This window comes from Sturnira hondurensis, unplaced genomic scaffold (genome assembly GCF_014824575.4).
Source record: "Sturnira hondurensis isolate 20B ecotype Veracruz unplaced genomic scaffold, ASM1482457v3 Scaffold0015596, whole genome shotgun sequence".
In the NCBI taxonomy this organism is placed as follows: Eukaryota; Metazoa; Chordata; class Mammalia; order Chiroptera; family Phyllostomidae; genus Sturnira; species Sturnira hondurensis.
Window position 1 is genome coordinate 633,648 of NW_028088227.1, and position 18,172 is coordinate 651,819.

Sequence of the window (18,172 nt, forward strand, 5' to 3'; positions counted from 1 at the left end):
AGGACCCACGTGGTCCCTTCGGGTCCCCAGGGTGCACTTCCCAGGTGACGTCACAGCCTTCACTACTATGTCACGTTGAGCATATGATGTCACACGCAGCTCCCCAGCCCAGGCGCCAGAGCGCTCTGGCGGAAACCGCGAGGTGTCTCTTGGTGGAGCCGCTTGTGCACTTCCCAGGGCCGGGGGTAGGGTAGAGGCCTGGAGGGAGTGCACCGTCCATCTTACCTGGGGACCCTACCCGCCTCCTTCTTGTTCCTCTCTCCTCCCCCTTCCCCGTCCTCTGGGTCGGGGCGGGGGCGGGAACGCCCCGGGTGGGCCCGCCCCCCGCCCCGCCCCCGGCCTGCGAGGCCAGGAAGCGAAGAAGGAACCGCCGGGGGCCATGGACGGGGCCGTGATGGAGGGGCCGCTCTTCATACAGAGTCAGCGTTTCGGTACCAAGGTAGTCCGGGGCGGGGGTGCCGAACCCCATTAGAGCTAGAGGTGGTGGTAGGGCCCAGGAAGCGGGGGGCAGCAGGTAGGAGCCGCGAGCCCTGCGAAGTTCCCGCGAAGTCTCTCCGCGCACTGCCGAGAGCCGAGAGCCGCTCGCCGGCCGGGGCACGCCCTCTCTTGGTCCTAGGCGCCTCCGCGGCATCCTCTTCGGTAACTTCGGCGCCGTCGGAAGGCCTGCGCTAGTGCCTCCTTCCCCGTCGGGGCCGGGCCGTCGGCCCTCGCCTGCCGCCTCCCCAGCGTCTCTCTCGTTCTTTTTCCGCAGAGGTGGAGGAAGACCTGGGCCGTGCTCTACCCGGCCAGCCCCCACGGTGTAGCACGCCTCGAGTTCTTTGATCACAAGGGGTCGAGCTCTGGAGGAGGGCGAGTGGCCTCGCGTCGCCTGGACTGCAAGGTGATCCGTCTAGCCGAGTGTGTGAGCGTGGTGCCGGTGGTTCTGGACAGTCTCCCTGAGCCTGGAGCCTCTGCCTTCCGCCTGGACACCGCACAGCGCTCCCATCTGCTGGCCGCGGATGCACCGTCCAGCGCCGCCTGGGTGCAAACGCTGTGCCTAAACGCCTTTCCGGTGAGGGGGCCGGGATTGCCCGCGAGGGGCTGGGACCAGCCGAACTGGGTCCTAGAGGCGATTCGGGGTAGGGAGGGGTCAGTAAAATCAGCGGTGGAGGAACTGGGCTGGCTCAGACCCTCAGAATTGCACTGAGGGAATGACAGGGTCTTAGATACTCTTTTCTCTTTACTCCAGAAAGGCAGCTGGCCTCTGGCGCCTGCAGAGAACCCACCCAAGCTTTCTGCCCTGGAGATGCTGGAGAACTCGCTGTATAGTCCCACCTGGGAAGGTAGCCGCCTGAACAGTTGGGCAGGCATGGGATGGAAAAGAAAGGTGCCCTGGGAAGGGGCTGATTAGAGGGGTCCAGGGACCCGTTCGGAAGTAGGAAGTTTCTGAGAGCTGGCTTTCAAGTGAGTGCTGGGATGATCTGCCCCCCTTCCTGGTTAGGTGCCAAGCTAATTGTATATTCCCCCCAGGATCCCAGTTCTGGGTAACCGTGCAGAGGACTGAAGCTGCTGAGCGCTGTGGCCTGCAAGGCTCCTATGTGCTGAGGGTGGAGGCTGAGAGGCTGACTCTCCTGACTGTGGGCAATCAGAATCAGATACTGGGGCCACTCCTCTCCTGGCCCTACACTCTGTTGCGTCGCTATGGCCGGGACAAGGTGGGTATGCTGTCCTGGAGGGTTGGCTTTCTGGGGCCAGGGCTGTGGGTTGGGTGGGTTGGGTGGGGCAGGGCCGGAAGGTGGGAAGCTCTGCCTTCTGATAACCGTTTTTTGCCTAGCCCATGAGCCCATCTCCCTCCCCAGGTATACCCCCTAAGTAGTTCGGCCCTGTGACTCACCATGCACGATGGCTCTTGGTAATGTGTTTTCCTTCCTCCTCTTTCCAGGTAATGTTCTCATTTGAGGCTGGCCGGCGCTGCCCCTCTGGCCCTGGAACATTCACCTTCCAGACAGCACAGGGAAATGACATCTTTCAGGCTGTTGAGACTGCTATCCAACGACAGAAGGCCCAGGGCAAGGCTGGTCAGGGACAGGATGTTGTTAGAGCTGATTCCCGAGAAGAACTGGCAGAGCAGAAGCCGGCTTCCCACCCTGGTGCCCAGGAGCTCCCAGGCAGCCCTCCGGCCCTGTATGCTGAACCCTTAGACTCCCTGCGTGTTCATCCAGGTCCTTCTCAGGATTCCCTCTACTCAGACCCTTTGGACAGCACCTCTGCGCTAGCAGGGGAACGGGTACAGTTAAAGAAAACTCTCTATTGGAACTTGTATGAGCATGTGCAGCAGCAGTTGATGAAGGCCAAGCTGAAGGACCCCAAAGAGGACCCCATCTATGATGAACCTGAAGGCCTGGCCCCAGCTGCTCTCCGGGGCCTTTACGATTTGCCTCAGGAGCCCAAGGACGCATGGTGGTGCCAGGCTCGAGTGAAGGAGGAGGGCTATGAGCTCCCCTACAACCCTGCCACAGATGACTACGCTGTGCCTCCCCCTTCTCGGATCACAAAGCCCCTGCCAGCTCCCAAGCCCCAGGGCCTGGCCTTCCCCGAACCTGGTCCTGGAACTGGCAGTGGCAGCAAAAGCCACAGCTCAGACACTGCCCTGTACAGCCAGGTCCAGAAGAGCAGAGCCTCAGGGAGCTGGGACTGTGAGCTCTCTAGGGCAGAGGCTGATAGGATTGGGGTCAAATCAGAGGGCTCCTCATGAGAAGCTGGGCAAGGCTGGGGGAGCTGGTAGGACCATGGAGAGGTGGCACTGGGGATCAAAGAAACCTGTTAGAAGCAGTGGGAACCAGAGGGCTGGAGGGACCTGTGGAGACTAGGGGACCAGATGTATCAGGGGAGTCAAGGGAAGAATGATTAATCCCTGGAAGTGGAAGTCCTGGAAGTGGGACAGATGGCAGGGGCTTGGGGGTGGGACCCGGGGAGACTGGCATCCTTAAGCCATCCCCCCAGAGGAATGGAAATGGAAAGCTGCTGGACCAGACTGCAGAAAGGGTGCTGGACCAGAGTCGGTACAGTGGGAGGGGCCCGCATGGAGGCTACAGGGAGATGCTGGACTGTGCCTGGATCCTTTCCTCTGCATTGTTCTTTGCCAGAGATTTTTAAAAAAGTTTTATTCTCATTAAAATCAGTTTGTATTTAAGAGGTCTATGTGTGTGACTGGTCACAGAGGGCTCACAGAGGCAGGGGGTACTGTGGGTGTGGACGGCACAGGCCAACCAGGAATGTGCTGGGGGCTGTGCAAGGAGGCAAGGGCCCCAGGGTGGTGTGCTGAGCTGACTGCCTGTTGGAAGCCTGGGTGGTCCATCCAGCCCATCTGGGCTTAACCCTATCTCTGTGACCCTGGGTGAGTTTTATAACATCTGCAACCCCCAGTCACCCCTGCTGTCCTTTGTAAACTAGGAACACTTAATAACAGGCTGTACCTCACAGGGTTGGTATGGAAGAAGTTGAATTTCTCAAGTACTTGGTGCAATTTGAAGCAGAGTACATTTTATAGTTACTATTCTCTGGATGGAGAGGGCCCGTGGGAAGGTAGGCAGGTGAGGAGAGGGGAATAGAAAGGGAATAGGTCTTTTTCATGCCATCCGCTCCCCTGTTCTCAGCCATAGGATCCCTTCCCCTAACCCATACAACTGTTCATAGGTACTGCACCAACCACTTTTCTGTCTGGAGCCTAAAGGGAACTGCATACAGTGTGGTAGATGTAGGGAGAGGGACACAGGCTTTGGAATCGGGCTTGGATTGCAATCCTTGTTTTTCATGAGCTCTGAAAACATCATCCTTGTTTATTGAGGCCCAGTTTCCCGGAGGTTACATGACATCCACCTGCTTACATAGAGCTACAAGGAGAAATTCAGGGCTGGAAATGCTCCTAACAATGGTGTTGGTTTACTGGGTGCTTAATCTTCATCTGTGTTAACAGTATCAAATGACCCAAAAGAAAACTTGCTGCTTGGATAAGCAAGAGGCTTGGTTCTTGTGCCTCTTCCCAGGCTGAGTGAGGTGGTGGTGGCACTGGGGACAGAGGAGGGGAAGGCTGTTTCTCAGTCACCTAGAGCTCACAGAGGCTCAGGTGGATGGAAGGCAAACCTGGCCTCAGAACACCATCGTGTGAGCCCTATCATGGATGTGGCTAAGCAGGGGGGCCAGGCTCTGGTGCTGGTTACTTAAGGCCCTGAGGGGTACTCTTCCTCTTCCTCCTCCTCAGAAAGCTGGAAAATGGCTTCTGAGGAGGCTTTGCTGGCTGCTGGCATCTTGGGGGCTCTGCCAGGGGCTGAAGTCATAGGTAGAGGGGCCACCGTAGCTCGAACTCGATTAGTTTGCAACTGCCCAGCCTGAAAAGAAAGTGAGCAGAGCCATCTCTGAAGATCAGATTGCCTTATCTGCTACCCTATCCCTTTCTGGGTCTGCTGTCTTAACTCCTTCCTGTGTCCCGTCCCTGGAGTGACAGCCTCAAGGCGCAGGGCAACGGAGTCCCCTGGACTCTAGCTTCCCCAGTGCCCAGGCCCTGGCTGAGTGTTCCTCCTTTGTTGGCTTGCCCGCCAGCTAACTTATGTGGGTTCTGTTCCTCCTGGTCTGGAAACATTTCTTGTAACTTCAGCTAAGGGAAAGTAGTGTTTCTAAAGGCTCTGTTACTGTGAAACTAGAAAAAGGAAGCTCAAATGTTATAAAATATGGATTTTCCAATTACTCTTCTCTTTAGCCCTTGTCACTAGAGCCCTCTCTATACGCTACTAATCTTGGTCAGCCTCCCATTGCTTACCTGAAAAATGAGCATAATGCTTACTCCGTGAGGAGTAAGTAAGAACATTTCATGTGAAAGGGCTTGTCACAGCACCTGGCAAAGGACTAGTGCTCAGTAAATGCTAACTTCCCTTCCCTGGGGCACTTCTTTCCCTTCAGCCTTTCCTTTCAGTGACGGGCTATGGTGTAGTTTCAGTGCCGCTGGTTTCCTTAAAACGGACAATGGTCTGTTTTATGAATAAACACTAAACTAAGATACCTGAATGTGATCATATGTCAATGCCCAAGCAGAAGAGCTTCCTTGCTGGGGAGGGGCTGTAATTTCCTTTGTCTAGGGCAAAGGGCTGCTCTTTTTCCTCCCCAGAGGCCTGGTTCTCTCCTCCACCAGGGGAATCCAGGGAAGAGGGCTACACCCTGGGGTGAGGGTGGGGTGGGTAGTGGGGACAGGAGATGGGGTCCCTTGGGTTCTGGGCATAGAGGGAAGGGAGGGGAGTAAAGAGGAGAACCATACCTTTCTCAGGGCCCGGCTCTCCCAGCTTGGGTGGTGACGGCCATGAGGCTTGGCAAAGGTGCTGGTCAGGTGTGGGTACAGGTGACTCCAAACCTGTAAGGGGTTGTAGGTGGGCTCTAGCTCCAGGAGGTCCAGTATGTTCTGAGGAAGAGAAGAGGAGCCTCACCCGGGGAACTTGAGGTCACAGAATACAAGATGTCAGGCAGAGCCCCTTGTGTGTAAGAGGCCAGAGGAGGTGTGAAGACCCAGGGTGTCCCTGCAGGCTGTGGGATAGATGAGTGTCCCACAGGCCCCAGGTCTGATGTTTGGGAGGTAAGCGCCAGGCACAGGTACAAGAGGTCGGAGCAATCCTGAGTTGCTCCAGCCCAAGAAGTGTGTCACGGGATTCCAGAGCACTGTGAGAGTTACAAGGGGTCCAGTGTGCAAGACTGTGAGGGAGGGTGTGTCCGTGGCCTGGGGGTGCTCACAGCCCGCAAGGCGAGTACACTGAGTTCTCTGCCCGCCTGCCAGGTGAGCATAACCAGAGGACACGAGAGCACAGCATTCCTGAGCAGTCAGGTTTTCCGGCCACAACATCCTGTGCCAGGAACCATTGGCCCTGAAGTGAGACGCTGAGCAAGCCACAGCCACTTGTGCTCACCTCTCTCTGCATCCCCATGGCCGCCAAGCTGAGAACACAATCCCAGGCTCTGTCCTCTCTGCACAGAAGCCAGGGACCCAGCAGGGAGGTGGCTCCAGTCCTCCCCACCCAGAGTCACTCTCCTTGCCCCCAGGCTGGAGAGGTAGGCAGAGGAAGCCCAGAAGCTAAGGAAGAGGAGCAGGAGAAAATGGCCTCCAGAGATATTCTTTCCCGTGCATTGGAATTTGACTTTGAAGCCCTTTCTATTCTAGGTGCCTACATTTCTGCCTTTTTCTCTTTCCTTTAACAGACCGAAATAGATGCACACATGCACACCCATAATACAGAGAGAGGCCTGTGGGGACACACCATTACTGCTCACTTCCTCCTGCCTGGCCTCAGTTCCTACCTTTGCTTCTTCTCTGACCCTCACCACACCCCTGGAAGCACTTCTCCCTTAGCTCCCTGTCCTTCCCCTCACCGGCTTGTTCTTCTCCTGCCCCACTTCCCCGAATTCTTGTCTCTTCTCTCCCCTCTACCTCTCTCCTGAGATTGGGCTCCACTTGCCTCCACAACCTTAACGCTGTCATCAGGGGGGTTCTCAGGGAGCAGGGCAAAGGGGCTGGGCAGCATCAGTTCCCGAGTGGCCACTGCTTTCACCAGCAGGGTGGGGGATCTCGAAGGCACGATCACATAGAAGGTGCTGGCAGGCTCTCTCAGGCTAGATCCTTGGCTTGGGGACTCCCCTTTGGCCAACAGCAGCCATTCTCTTTTCTGAAAGAAAGACACACATAAACTCTGGTTCATCTTCAGTCTTTGGAACATTTTGAAGATCAACCCCAACTGAGGTTTCCCCCGAGTTCCTGGGGAGGGGTGGCATCAGGGAGGGTTGAGCCACTTTCCCCTGGCCCTGGGAGGGAGGGACTTCCCGCCTGAATCCCCAGTGTCCCCAAGTGCTGCTTTTCCTCCCTGGGCAGGGGGGTACACAGAAGGGTTGATGGTACCGAGAGGAAGTAAGAGATGCTGTTTAGCCTGAAGTAGGTGTTTACCCCAGAGAGGGCTAATGCATTACTCAATAGTAAATGTAGAGTTTTAAGAATTATAACTCTTTAGAAAATTATTACTATAGAAGCAATACTTAATTTTATTTATTTATTCTTAGAAAGAGAGAAAGAGAGGGAAACATTGATGTGTAAGAAAAACATTGATCAGCTGCCTCCTGCATGACCTAGGCCGCAACCTAGGCATGTGCCCTGACTGGGAATCGAACCAGTGACTTTTCAGTACACTGGGCATTGCCCAAACCACTTGGCCACACCAGTCAGGGCAAGAATTATGATTCTGAAAAACAGAGCTTTGGGACAAAGACTGCGTGGGGTGTTGTGAAAATTCAGGTCTTATCTGGAGGGTGGTAGAGTTTGGCTATGTTGCATGACTGGGGTGGGGTGGGCTGACAGGGGAACCTCTGGAATACCCAGGGAGGGTGTGAGAAGCCGGTGGTCAGAGTTGCCTGTGCATCAAGAGGAGAAATGGGGAACAAGGAGAGGAAACCTTTGGTACAACAAGGTGGGGGTGGGGGTGGATGATGGGGCTTTTGAGATCACTTCCGCCAGTCACAGGACAGAAAAAGGGTCAGAATCCCAGGGGCAGTGACTCTGTGAGCAAAGGGTGCCGCAGAACAGAGTGGTGACACTTGGCCATGCGCCATGGGGGTCAGAGGTTAGTTAGCGCATGGGTAAAGAGACAGACAGACAGACTTATGACCAACTTTTCGAGGTGCACCCTTTGAAACCAGGCATGGAAATGAGGAAATTTTCTGTTAGTTTTTCAAGGTACACTACAAGACTCCAAGAAATATGGAGTTAGAACTGTTACACTCTGTGAACTGTGTTCTCCTGCTTGAGGTGATCACCAGTTACAGTTGGTACAGACGTAATGGTCTCCCTACTTCATAAGATGAAAGACAGCACTCTAACTGATTTGAAAAGTTGGAAGAAATAATATAAGGCAAAAAGAAAAAAGAAATTAAGGGAATAGAGGAAGGTCAGTGTCTGGTGGAAGACAAGTGTAAGTGACATAGTGAAGCAGAAAAAAACTACTGTAGCATTAGAGCTATACCCCTGGGGGATGTGCTGGGGTGGGGGTGGGGCAGTTCTGGACACTTTAAATCACTGCCATTCTGTGCAGTGCAGAACTCTGGGAGGCCTGTAAGGATGGGTAGGTGATAGGCACCTCCAGCAGTTTATTCTTTCTCAACATTTCGTTTATGTCTGGAGATGTGCTTCTTCCTGAGGAACAGACCTTCACAATGGAAGGTCTACCTGATGCTTCCCAGGTCCCTCAAACCGAACATAGATGATGTAGAAATCATGGTGTGTGTGTACATGTTTGCCCCTCCTTGAGGACATGACCTCTTTAAATTTGAAAGAGATGCTCTCTGGGAGGGATAAGCAGGAAGTGGCAGGGCATTTCATTTCAGTTGGCTCTAGTAACTTTTTTTTCTTTTTAAAAAATATTTTATTGATTATGCTATTACAGTTGTCCCATTTCTCCCCCTTTATTCCCTTCTGCCCTGTACACCCCCTTCCACCCACATTCCCCCCTTTAGTTCATGTCCATGGGTCATACATATAAGTTCTTTACCTTCTACATTTCCCCTACTATTCTTACCCTCCCCCTGTCTATTGTCTACCTATCATGTTTGCTACTTATTCTCTGTACCTTTTCCCCCTCTCTCTCCCTCCCATTCTCCCACTGATAACCCTCCATGTGATCTCCATTTCTGTGATTCTGTTCGTTTTAGTTGTTTGCTTAGTTTTTTTTTAAGGTTCAGTAGCTGTGAGTTTGTTGTCATTTTAGTGTCCGTGTTTTTGATCCTCTTTTTCCAGCTCTAGTAACTTCTGATGTGGCTTTTGAGATCAACTCAGGCTTTGGATGATGATGATGATGTTGATGGTAATGATGATTACTTTCTATTTTTATACTGGTTCATTTATTTGTTTGTAAATTAGTTTGTTTATTGAGAATTTATCTAGTGCCTATTGTGTCTGAGCACTAGGGGTGGGTACATAGAAATTCATTAGACATATTCATTGTCCTCTTACAGCTTATACTATACTAAGTGGAAGGATTGCAAACTAATGTTTGCCCACAGTGTGGATGGCCAACTGATCTGGTTAGCCCATTTTTAGCACTGAAAGTCCTGTGTCCCAGAAAACCCCTCACTCCTGGGAAAACTGGGTGGTTGGTCACCCTTCCAGACTATGGAGAATGGGGTCCCTTGCCACTGCGGCAAGTCACTGAAGGTTAACTATAGTATTGGAACCTTTCTTGCACTTTAGTGTTACAGAAAAAGTTCTCACTTGCTACATCATGGGATTACTAAGAATCTTTGAATATTGTACAAAAAAGTTATGACCCCAAGAGTTTCAGTTGACTGATTTTGAGATTATAGCTAAGATTCTGTGAGAGAATTGGTGTGCAGAAATGAATGAGATCTCTCCAAAGTAACCCCTGGTGTGAGGACTAGCAGAAGACTGGGAAGAGATTGAGTTGAAAGAATTTTACAAAATACTTTAAAACTTTTTACAGAGAGGCTGACAGAAGGTTCTGTAAGGAAGAGAGAAAAATGCATCTGTATTAGAATTTGATAAAGATATTAACTTATCTGAAATTTCCAGGAGCATTCTGAGAAAATGAGAGGTAGAAAAGTTGAATTTTAAGGTCCCTGTTTTGGAATCTCAATCTCTAACTTCTTTGGAAATTTGAAACCCAGGACCCAAGCTTGAACATGTTGCCCAGGTCACGGGTTGGCCTGTTGGTACAGGCAGTTGTAGCTGTGACGGAAATGGCTACCTGCTACAGCAGGTCTCTGAGGCTGAGAAAAAGCACTGGCATGGGGATGTCTTCTGGGATGTCCCAGACCAGCCTTTGGGGTTCTCAAGTCAAGCAACATTTAATGACTATAGGTGACTGCTGAATACTTAGAATATGCTTTTGCTAATTCCAGAGAAAGGAGCACAAGTTAGATGCTGAATTTAACAGAGGGCAGGTGAAAAGGTATCTATGTTGTAGTTAGGGACTTTGCTATCGAAGAGGTCAGAGAGCTTAGATTTTTAGAAGGTGGGGACTGATTCTGTTCAGAGCAGGTGTGGTGGGGGCACAGTGGAATGGTGTGTCATACTAAAGTCACGCTCCCCCACCCTTGCCCTAACTTTGCATCCCTAAGGTTAGGAAGGAAGGTGTGGCAGCCACTGTGGGTTGACTGGTCACTGCTCCCTCTCCCCTTTTCCTTTTCCCTTTTCTCTACCCATTTTCCAGCCTTTCAGTGATTGGTCTAGGGATAATTTATAACCTATATTTAAATAATGAGACATAAGCAAAAGTTGCTGGATGAAGCTTCTGAAAAGTTTTATCTTCTGGCAAGTTTTTTTTTTTTGCCTCTGCACCCTACCCCTTCTTTCTCCCTAGGACAGGACTGAGTCTTAAGTTGCAACAGACATTTTGTCACCAGGTGGCAATACGCATGACGATGAAGTACACCTGCTATGGGTGCTGTGGTGGAAAAATGGAAAGAGCTTGAGTCTTTGATGGTATCACTGATCAACTGCATCAGCTTGTAATTGTCTGTCCTCATACTTCTTGTTAATGAGAAAAATAAATTCTTAATTACTCAAATTAGAGTTACTTTGGTTTTCTGTTAGTTGCAGCCAAATGGATCCATTACAGATACCAAAGGGAAAGAGGATGTGGTTACTCATATCCAGTATCTGGGAAAATAGGACTAGAAGTGATCAAATACAGTGATTAAACAAGCACTGACCTCCCTGACTGGTGTGGCTCAGTGGGTTGGGCATCGCCCACAAACTGAAGAAAGGTCACCTTTTTGATTCTGGGTGAGAGCACATGTCTAGACTGTGGACCAGGTCCCTGGTTGGGTTTTACTCACACATCAATGTTTCTCTCCCTCTCTTTCTCCCTCCCTTCCCCTCTCTCGAAAAATAAATAAATAAAGTCTTTTTTTTTAAAGGAGCACTGACCAGTTCCTGAGAAGGCATGTTTCTGAGGCAGCCACTGAGAGGAGAGACGAGCAAGAACACTCAGTCTGCTTTGCTTGCAGGCAGAGACACACTTCATTGTCCTGATGCATCCAGGAAGAGGAATCCTGGCTGGTTATGAGAAAGCCAGGCACGCCTGGGGTTTTTTTGGTATGTGGAAGGGCATCAGGAGGGAATTAGGTTAATTTGACATTATTTGCTTATTTTCTCACACCAGAAGGCAGGACTAGGAGGGGGAAAAATAAAGTTGCAATATTCACTACTCTGCTAATCTCACACTCACTTTTAAAAAAGAGCCAGTGAAATGTGATTAAAGATATTGCAAACCCCTAAACATCAGATTATACATTCTTCTCAAGTAAATATGGAACAGTCTCCAGGACACCATGTGATAGGCCATAAATCAGGGTACAATAAACTTAAAGAGATTAAAGTCATCCAAAGTATCTTCTCTGACCAAGTGGAATGCAATTAGAAATCAATAACAAGGCCCTGGCTGGTGTAGCTCAGTGGATTGAGTGTGGCCTGCAAACCAAAATGTCGCTGGTTTGATTCCCAGTCAGCACACATGCCTGGGTTGTGGGCCAGCACTCCAGTGGAGGGTGCAGGACAGGCAACTGCACACTGATGTTTCTCTCCCTCTCTTTCTCCTTCCTTTCCTCTCTGTCTAAAAATAAATAAATAAAATCTTAAAAAAAGAAATCAATAACAAAAAGGAATTTGGGAAATTCATGAGTATGTGAAAAGTAAACAACATACTCCTAAATAATTAATGGTTCAAAGAAGAAATCACTAGAGAAGTTAGAAAATAATTTGAGATGAGTGAAAACAAAAATGTAATATATCAACATTTATGAAAAACAGCCAAAGCAGTGTTTAGAGAAGAATTTATAGCTGAAAACCCCTCATTTTTTAAAAAAAGGCCTCAAATCAATAATCTAACCTTCCACCTTATGAAACTAGAAAAAGGAAACCAAACTAAAGCAAGCAGAAGGAAGGAAATGAAATAATACTAGAGTAGAATAAAATGAACTAGAGAATAGAAAAATAATAGAGAAAAATCAATGGAAACACAAGTTTGTTCTTTGAAAAGACCAACAAAATTGACAAACATTTAGCTAGACTGTTCAAGAGAAAAAGAGAAAATATCCAAGTTACTAAAATAAAAGAAAAAAGGGCAACATCACTGCTGATCTTATGGAAACTGAAAAGATAATAAGGAAATATTATAAATAATTATATGCAAAAAATAGATAACCCAGATGAAATGGGCATATTCCTAGAAAGACACAAATTACTGAGACTGACTCAAGAAGAAATAGGAAATCTGAATAAATCTGTGTCATGGGTCCCCAGGGCCACTCCCAGGTACAGCAATTCACTAAGAGAACTTACAGGATTTAGCATATAGTCACACTCATAGATATGATTCATTACAGCAAAAGGACACAAAGCAAAATCAGCAAAGGGACAAGTTTGTGAAGTCCAGGGGAAGCCAGGCACAAGCTTCTGAGAGTCCTCTACCTATGAAGTTGCACAGGATGTGCTTATTTCTTCCAGCATTGAATTGTGAAAACATGTATAAAGTATCCACCAGGAGAAGTTACAGATTTGTGACCAACATTTTTATTGGGGACTGGTCACCTAGGTGCCCTGTACCTAGCAGCTATAAAAATTCTAGAGTCCTAGAAGAAAAGCAGGTGTTTAGCAGAAACCATATAGTTTTGCACAGTTTAGGCTCAATGTGCCATTTGTATTATTTAGGGAATGGTGGAAACACTTTTCAAATCCATATCCCCAGATACCAGCCACAGGTCAATCTTTGTTTTTTTTTTTTTTTAAAGATTTTATTTACTTATTTATTTTTAGAGGGGAAGGAGCAAGGGAGAGAAACACCAATGTATGGTTGCCTTTTGTGCGTCCCCTGCTGGTAGTTAGCCTGCAAGGAACCGGCCTGCAACCCAGGCATGTGCCCTGACTGGGAATCGAACCGCGATCGTCTGGTTCGCAGGCTCGCGCTCAATCCACTGAGCTATGCCAGCCAGGGCTCAATCTTGGTTTTTAATAGTTTATTTTTCATTGTATTTTTCCCCTACCATTTATCCCCCTTATACCCACCTCCTTGAGCCACACACAAGGGTCAATCTTGCAAGTAGGACTATCTAAGGATAGAAGTCTGAGGTCTGCTTTATTAACTTTTTTTGGTACAACCCAATATAAGAAAAGATAAAGAACTAGTAATTAGGAAATTTTCCAGAAGAAAAGCTAAGGCCCAGATGGCATCACTACACCTTAGCAAGGCCTACATCAATGCCATTAAAACTGTCATGGGGGCGTCTCGGCCACCAACATGCCATCCAGACTGAGGAAGACCCGGAAACTTTGGGGCCACATGAGCCATGGCCACGGCCGCATCAGCAAGCACGGGAAGCACCCAGGAGCCCGAGGTAATGCTGGTAGCTTGCATCATCACAGGATCAACTTCAACAAATATCACCCAGGCCACTTTGGGAAAGTTGGTATGAGGCATGGCCACTTAAAGAGGAACCAGAGCTCCTGTCCCAGTCTCAGCCTTGATAGACTGTGGACCTTGGTCAGTGAGCAGGTACAGGTAAATGCTGCAAAAATAAGACCAGAGCCGCTCCCATCATTGATGTGGTGCCATCGGGCTACCATGGAGTTCTGGGGAGGGAAAGCCCCCAAAGCAGCCTGTCACTGTGAAGGGCAAATTCTTCAGCAGGAGATCTGAGGAGAAGATTGAGAGTGTGGGTGGGGCTTGTGTGCTGGTAGCTTGAAGCTACATTGAGGAGAATTTATTAAATGCTTACAAATGTTTTTATAAATAAAATAAAATTGTCACTGGGAATTCTATCAAAGCTTTAAAGAAATAATTTTAATCATTCATAAATTCTTTCAAAAAATAGAAGATGAAGGAACACTTTCCAAATTATTCAATGAGACCATTATTAACCCTGATTCTAAAACCAGAAAAAGACATTACAAGAAAAGAAAATTATAGATCAATATCCCTTATGAATATAGATGCAAAAACCCTCAACAACATGTCAGCCAACCAAATCTGGCAACATAAAAAAGGATTATATGCCACAACCAAGTGGGATTTATGCTAGGAATGCAAAGTTGGTTTAATACCCCCAAATCAAACAATGTAATACACCATGTTAATAGAACAAAGGACAAAAACTACAAAATCATCTCAATAGATGCAGAAAAAGGATTTGATAACATCCTAAACCCTTTCATGATAAAAACACTCAACAGACCAGGATCAGACTGGAACATCCTCAGCCTGACAAAGTCTCTACAGAAATCCACAGCTAACCACTGTAGGTAGTGGGGAAAGACTGGGTGCTTTGCCCCTCAGATCAGGAACAAGACAGAGAGAGATATCTGCTCTTGCCACTTCTATTCAACAATGTATTGGAAGTGTATTGGAGACCAAAGGGCCATTTCCCATATTTTCTGGACTTTTAGACCTGAGATTCTGAGGGAAGAGGAGAGGCACTCATAAAAATATTGAATGTGGCAACATCCTGGTACTTGGGGACTAATATAGTCTAAATTTGATTTAGAAAAATATAGCAACGTGACATTTCTCACCTCAGAGAGATAAGGTGCAAATTTATACCACTTCTCAGTGATGTGAAGCTCCAGATAGATGTGGCAACAGGTATGTGGGTAGGAAGGGGCAAAAAGGATAAGTGGGGGCCGGCTGTAGCTGGAGTGAAAGAGTACAGGAAAAGCTTCATGGTGAAGGCATTTAAGCAAAATCTGGAAAGAAGTGAGTAGATATTTGTCAAGTGGACAGAGGTAAGGGGACAGGAGCAGCATGAAAAAAGGTGGAGGCCTGAAACAGTTCAGGATACTTGAGGAACATTTAGTAATTTATTAATGTGGCTGGAGCGGATGATCAAAGGGGCATGGTGAAAGATGAATGGAGAGAAACAGACGAGGCTGGGTCACCAGCCCACTGCTGTCCCAGCACTTGTCTGTCTCCCTGCGGGCGCTGTCCTCTCACCTCGCTCTGATTATTTCTTTTTTTCCTCAAAAAATGGCTCCTGACCTGCCATTACCCCACTCTCAGCTTGGATTCTTGCTCTTGACTCTATGCCTAACATAACCAAGGACTTTCCACTTCCCCGCCCATTTACAGCCCAACGAGGTCATCGCCTGTGTACTCAGACTCCTGCTGGACACATTCCGGCTTGAATTCTGTCACTTCTGTGGCCAATTAGGGCAGACATGGCCAGGAGAACTCTGGAATGTGTCTCCAGAGACTCTGACATTTTAAATAGGAAACTGAAAGACCTAGGTGGTATTTTCATTTCTTTTTCTAGTTCACACAGACATGACTTTGTAAGAGAAATGAGGATGTGGAAAATGAGTCACTAGCTGCATAACTGGGACTACATAGTAGGATTTGGTAACTGAAATGTTTTCCTGGTGGTGGATAGATTCATCTCATAAATACTTGGAAAAATTATATATATATATATAAATATACATATATATATATATATATATANGTAACTGAAATGTTTTCCTGGTGGTGGATAGATTCATCTCATAAATACTTGGAAAAATTATATATATATATAAATATATATATATATATATATATACCAAAAAAGATACCAAATATATATATATATATATATTCCCTACTACATTCCACAAAGCAGTTTTGCCAGTTTAGAAAAATGCAACAAAACAAAGATAAAGTAAACAAATAAGGGGATTGTGCAAAGAAAAAATAAGGGTAGGGCAATAACAGAGCCAAGATTAGATAAGCGTCATAGAAATGTACACCTCCCACTTTTGCTAGAAGGGAGCCTCACAGCTTTTCCTGATACAAAGCCGGGGAGAAGTTATTTTGTGCATTCTTACTGAGCAGTGAATGTATTTCAGAGAACTCCTGCAGTCAATATGATAACAAACTTCATATGGTCATAGAGTGGTTAAGCGTTTGGGTCCTGCAGTCAACCTTTTTGGGTTCAATCCTGCTCTGCCACTTACTGGCTGTGTGATCATGGGAAAGTACTTAACCTCTCTGGGCCTCACTTTCTCATCGGTAAAGTAGACACAAATCATCGCTACCTCCTAGGATGGTTATGGAGGTAATACAAATTAATATTTGTGAAATGTCTAGAACCGTTTCTGGCTCATAGTAAGCACCATGAAGTGTTAAAAGTTTTAAATTAAAATACATTTAATAATTATTAGATTCTGTTTATTAAATTTTATTACTTTAAAAATAATTTAGCCCTGGCTGTTGTGGCTCAGTGGGTTGAGCATTGGCCTGTGAACTGAAGGGTCACTGGTTCGATTCCCATCAGGGCACACGCCTGGGTTGCAGGCCAGCTCCCTGGTGCAGGGGTGTATGAGAAGCAACCACACATTGATGTTTCTCTCCCTTTTTTTCTCCCCTTCTTCCCTCTGCCTAAAAGTAAATAAATAAAATCATAAAGAATAAATAAAAGTAATTTAATAATTTTTAGATATAGATCTATAAAACTGAAGAATGAAGTCAAAACACATAGCTCTCTTGTGTCTGGAGTGAAATTTATGGGAGTGGTGGGTAGCATACATCTTTCAGAAAGGGTTGGAGATGAGTTTACCAAGAGCCTTGCTTATCTGATGAAGGAATATTTCTCAGAGGAAAACGAAGTAAAATACTCAAATAAAGCAAAGTATCCTATGAGGACAGAAGGATACAACATTCAATTGTCAAGTAAAAAGCATCAGGGAATGAACAACACTTAAGGCTGCAGTTGACTAAAGTTTTAGAGTACGTGTAAAGTATAATTTGCAAAGTCACACAACTTTTATAGTTGACCAGGCCTGGAGGGCTGGCGCTGATGGCCGGAACTAGATTTTATGGCAGCATGGACTTTGTACAGAAGAACTGCTCTTAAAGAAGGGCTGGATGAACAGACAGCACTGAAGGAACTGAGCTCTGCTTATAATTGTAAGGAAACCTGGGAACCTGAAAATGAGAACACCGTAGAGTGCCAACTGATAATGGTAAACCAGAAAATGTATTATGGGTTGTCTAGCCAGATAAAGGGTGCAAAGGGGGGGATCAACGAACATTTAATAAGCATCTACTTCTGCATCAGAGTGCGTTGGAATGGCCAGAGGCAGACTGGCCTTCCTGCCTAGAACAGTTAGAAAGGCTGGATAATATAGAGAAACCACTTGTCAGAAGGCAGTGAGGAGGTGCTGTGACAAAGAAAATGAGGGCAGCTAAGTGTCTGGAAAGGAAAGAATCCAGAGAGATGAGGGAATTATTGCAACTGCTTTTACCATGAGGGTGTATGTCAGTTCTGAGTTGGAGTCAGGGTGGCGGCTGAGAATCTAGGATTTGTTCCTGTTGAGGCACGTGCAAGGAAACAGAGAGACCAGCAGATCTTTTAGTGGAGACTTGGTGGGGGAAGGGTGGGTGCTTAAGCCAATTTTTCACTTGGCTCATTTGCCAGATACTGGGGCTGCACAGAACAAGAGACAAAAACACTTAAGGAGACGGCCTCTAGAAGTCGAGCACTGTAGTGGCCAAGGGAAGGGACACACACAGTATACCCGGTTTTCAGTGGAAAGTCCTGGAGGGCCAGGGGCAAACCAGGAGCAGACAGAGACTTAGCAGGGCTGCAGCCCAGCCTTGACTCAGCAGAATGCCGGAGGGGAATGAGATGATCTGTCACCACTCTATCTGCTTAGTGCAGGGCAGGGGGAGACCCCACTGGAGGAAGCAAGCCAACACCAACTGGAACCTCTACAATTTATTCAGATGCAATGAGCATCTTTATCATTGTAGTATTAGTATGTGCACCAAAAGACAAGACCAATGTCTGAAAACCACAAGAAAAAAGAGACAATAGAAAAAAAAAGCTGAAGATGGAGGTATAGGTGGAAACACTGTGCCTCCTCACACAACCAAGTTTAAAGACAACAAAGTTTTAGTAACAAAAATGCGGCCAAAACACAGAAAATTGAACTGTACGGAAGTCTGACAACAATGAACCATTCAGCCAGACTGGTAAGGGGCGGAATCAGTGGCTGATGGAGCGGGGTTGCGCAGGAAAAAGTGGCCAGACCTACCCAGGTGCACAGGCAGCAGTTGGCAGATCCCAGGTGTGGGGTAGCAACAGGCGGACCCAGTGGGGACGTAAGGCAGCTGGCTGACCGTGG

General features: G+C 47.5%; 2 protein-coding genes and 1 pseudogene across 2 annotated transcripts in view; 2 read left to right on the forward strand and 1 right to left on the reverse strand.

The window, feature by feature from the left end:
• Positions 1–313: 313 nt before the first annotated feature.
• Positions 314–3,172, forward strand: DOK1 (docking protein 1). Its single transcript, XM_037064921.1, has 5 exons — positions 314–439; positions 752–1,051; positions 1,229–1,322; positions 1,510–1,694; positions 1,922–3,172. The coding sequence occupies exons 1-5, from the start codon at positions 380–382 to the stop codon at positions 2,732–2,734; spliced, it is 1,452 nt and encodes a 483-aa protein (XP_036920816.1). The 5' UTR covers positions 314–379; the 3' UTR covers positions 2,735–3,172.
• Positions 3,173–3,798: 626 nt separating this feature from the next.
• The window catches only part of M1AP (meiosis 1 associated protein), a 57,107-nt gene continuing 42,733 nt past the window's right edge, over positions 3,799–18,172 (reverse strand). Inside the window, exons 7-9 of the mRNA XM_037064925.1 lie at positions 6,474–6,680; positions 5,288–5,428; positions 3,799–4,367 (exon numbers count right to left, since the gene is read on the reverse strand). Of these exons, the coding sequence (XP_036920820.1) occupies positions 4,200–4,367; positions 5,288–5,428; positions 6,474–6,680 (516 nt within the window). The 3' untranslated portion in view covers positions 3,799–4,199. The remainder of the gene's footprint in view (positions 4,368–5,287; positions 5,429–6,473; positions 6,681–18,172) is intronic.
• On the forward strand, positions 13,309–13,786 carry LOC119000110 (60S ribosomal protein L27a-like; annotated as a pseudogene).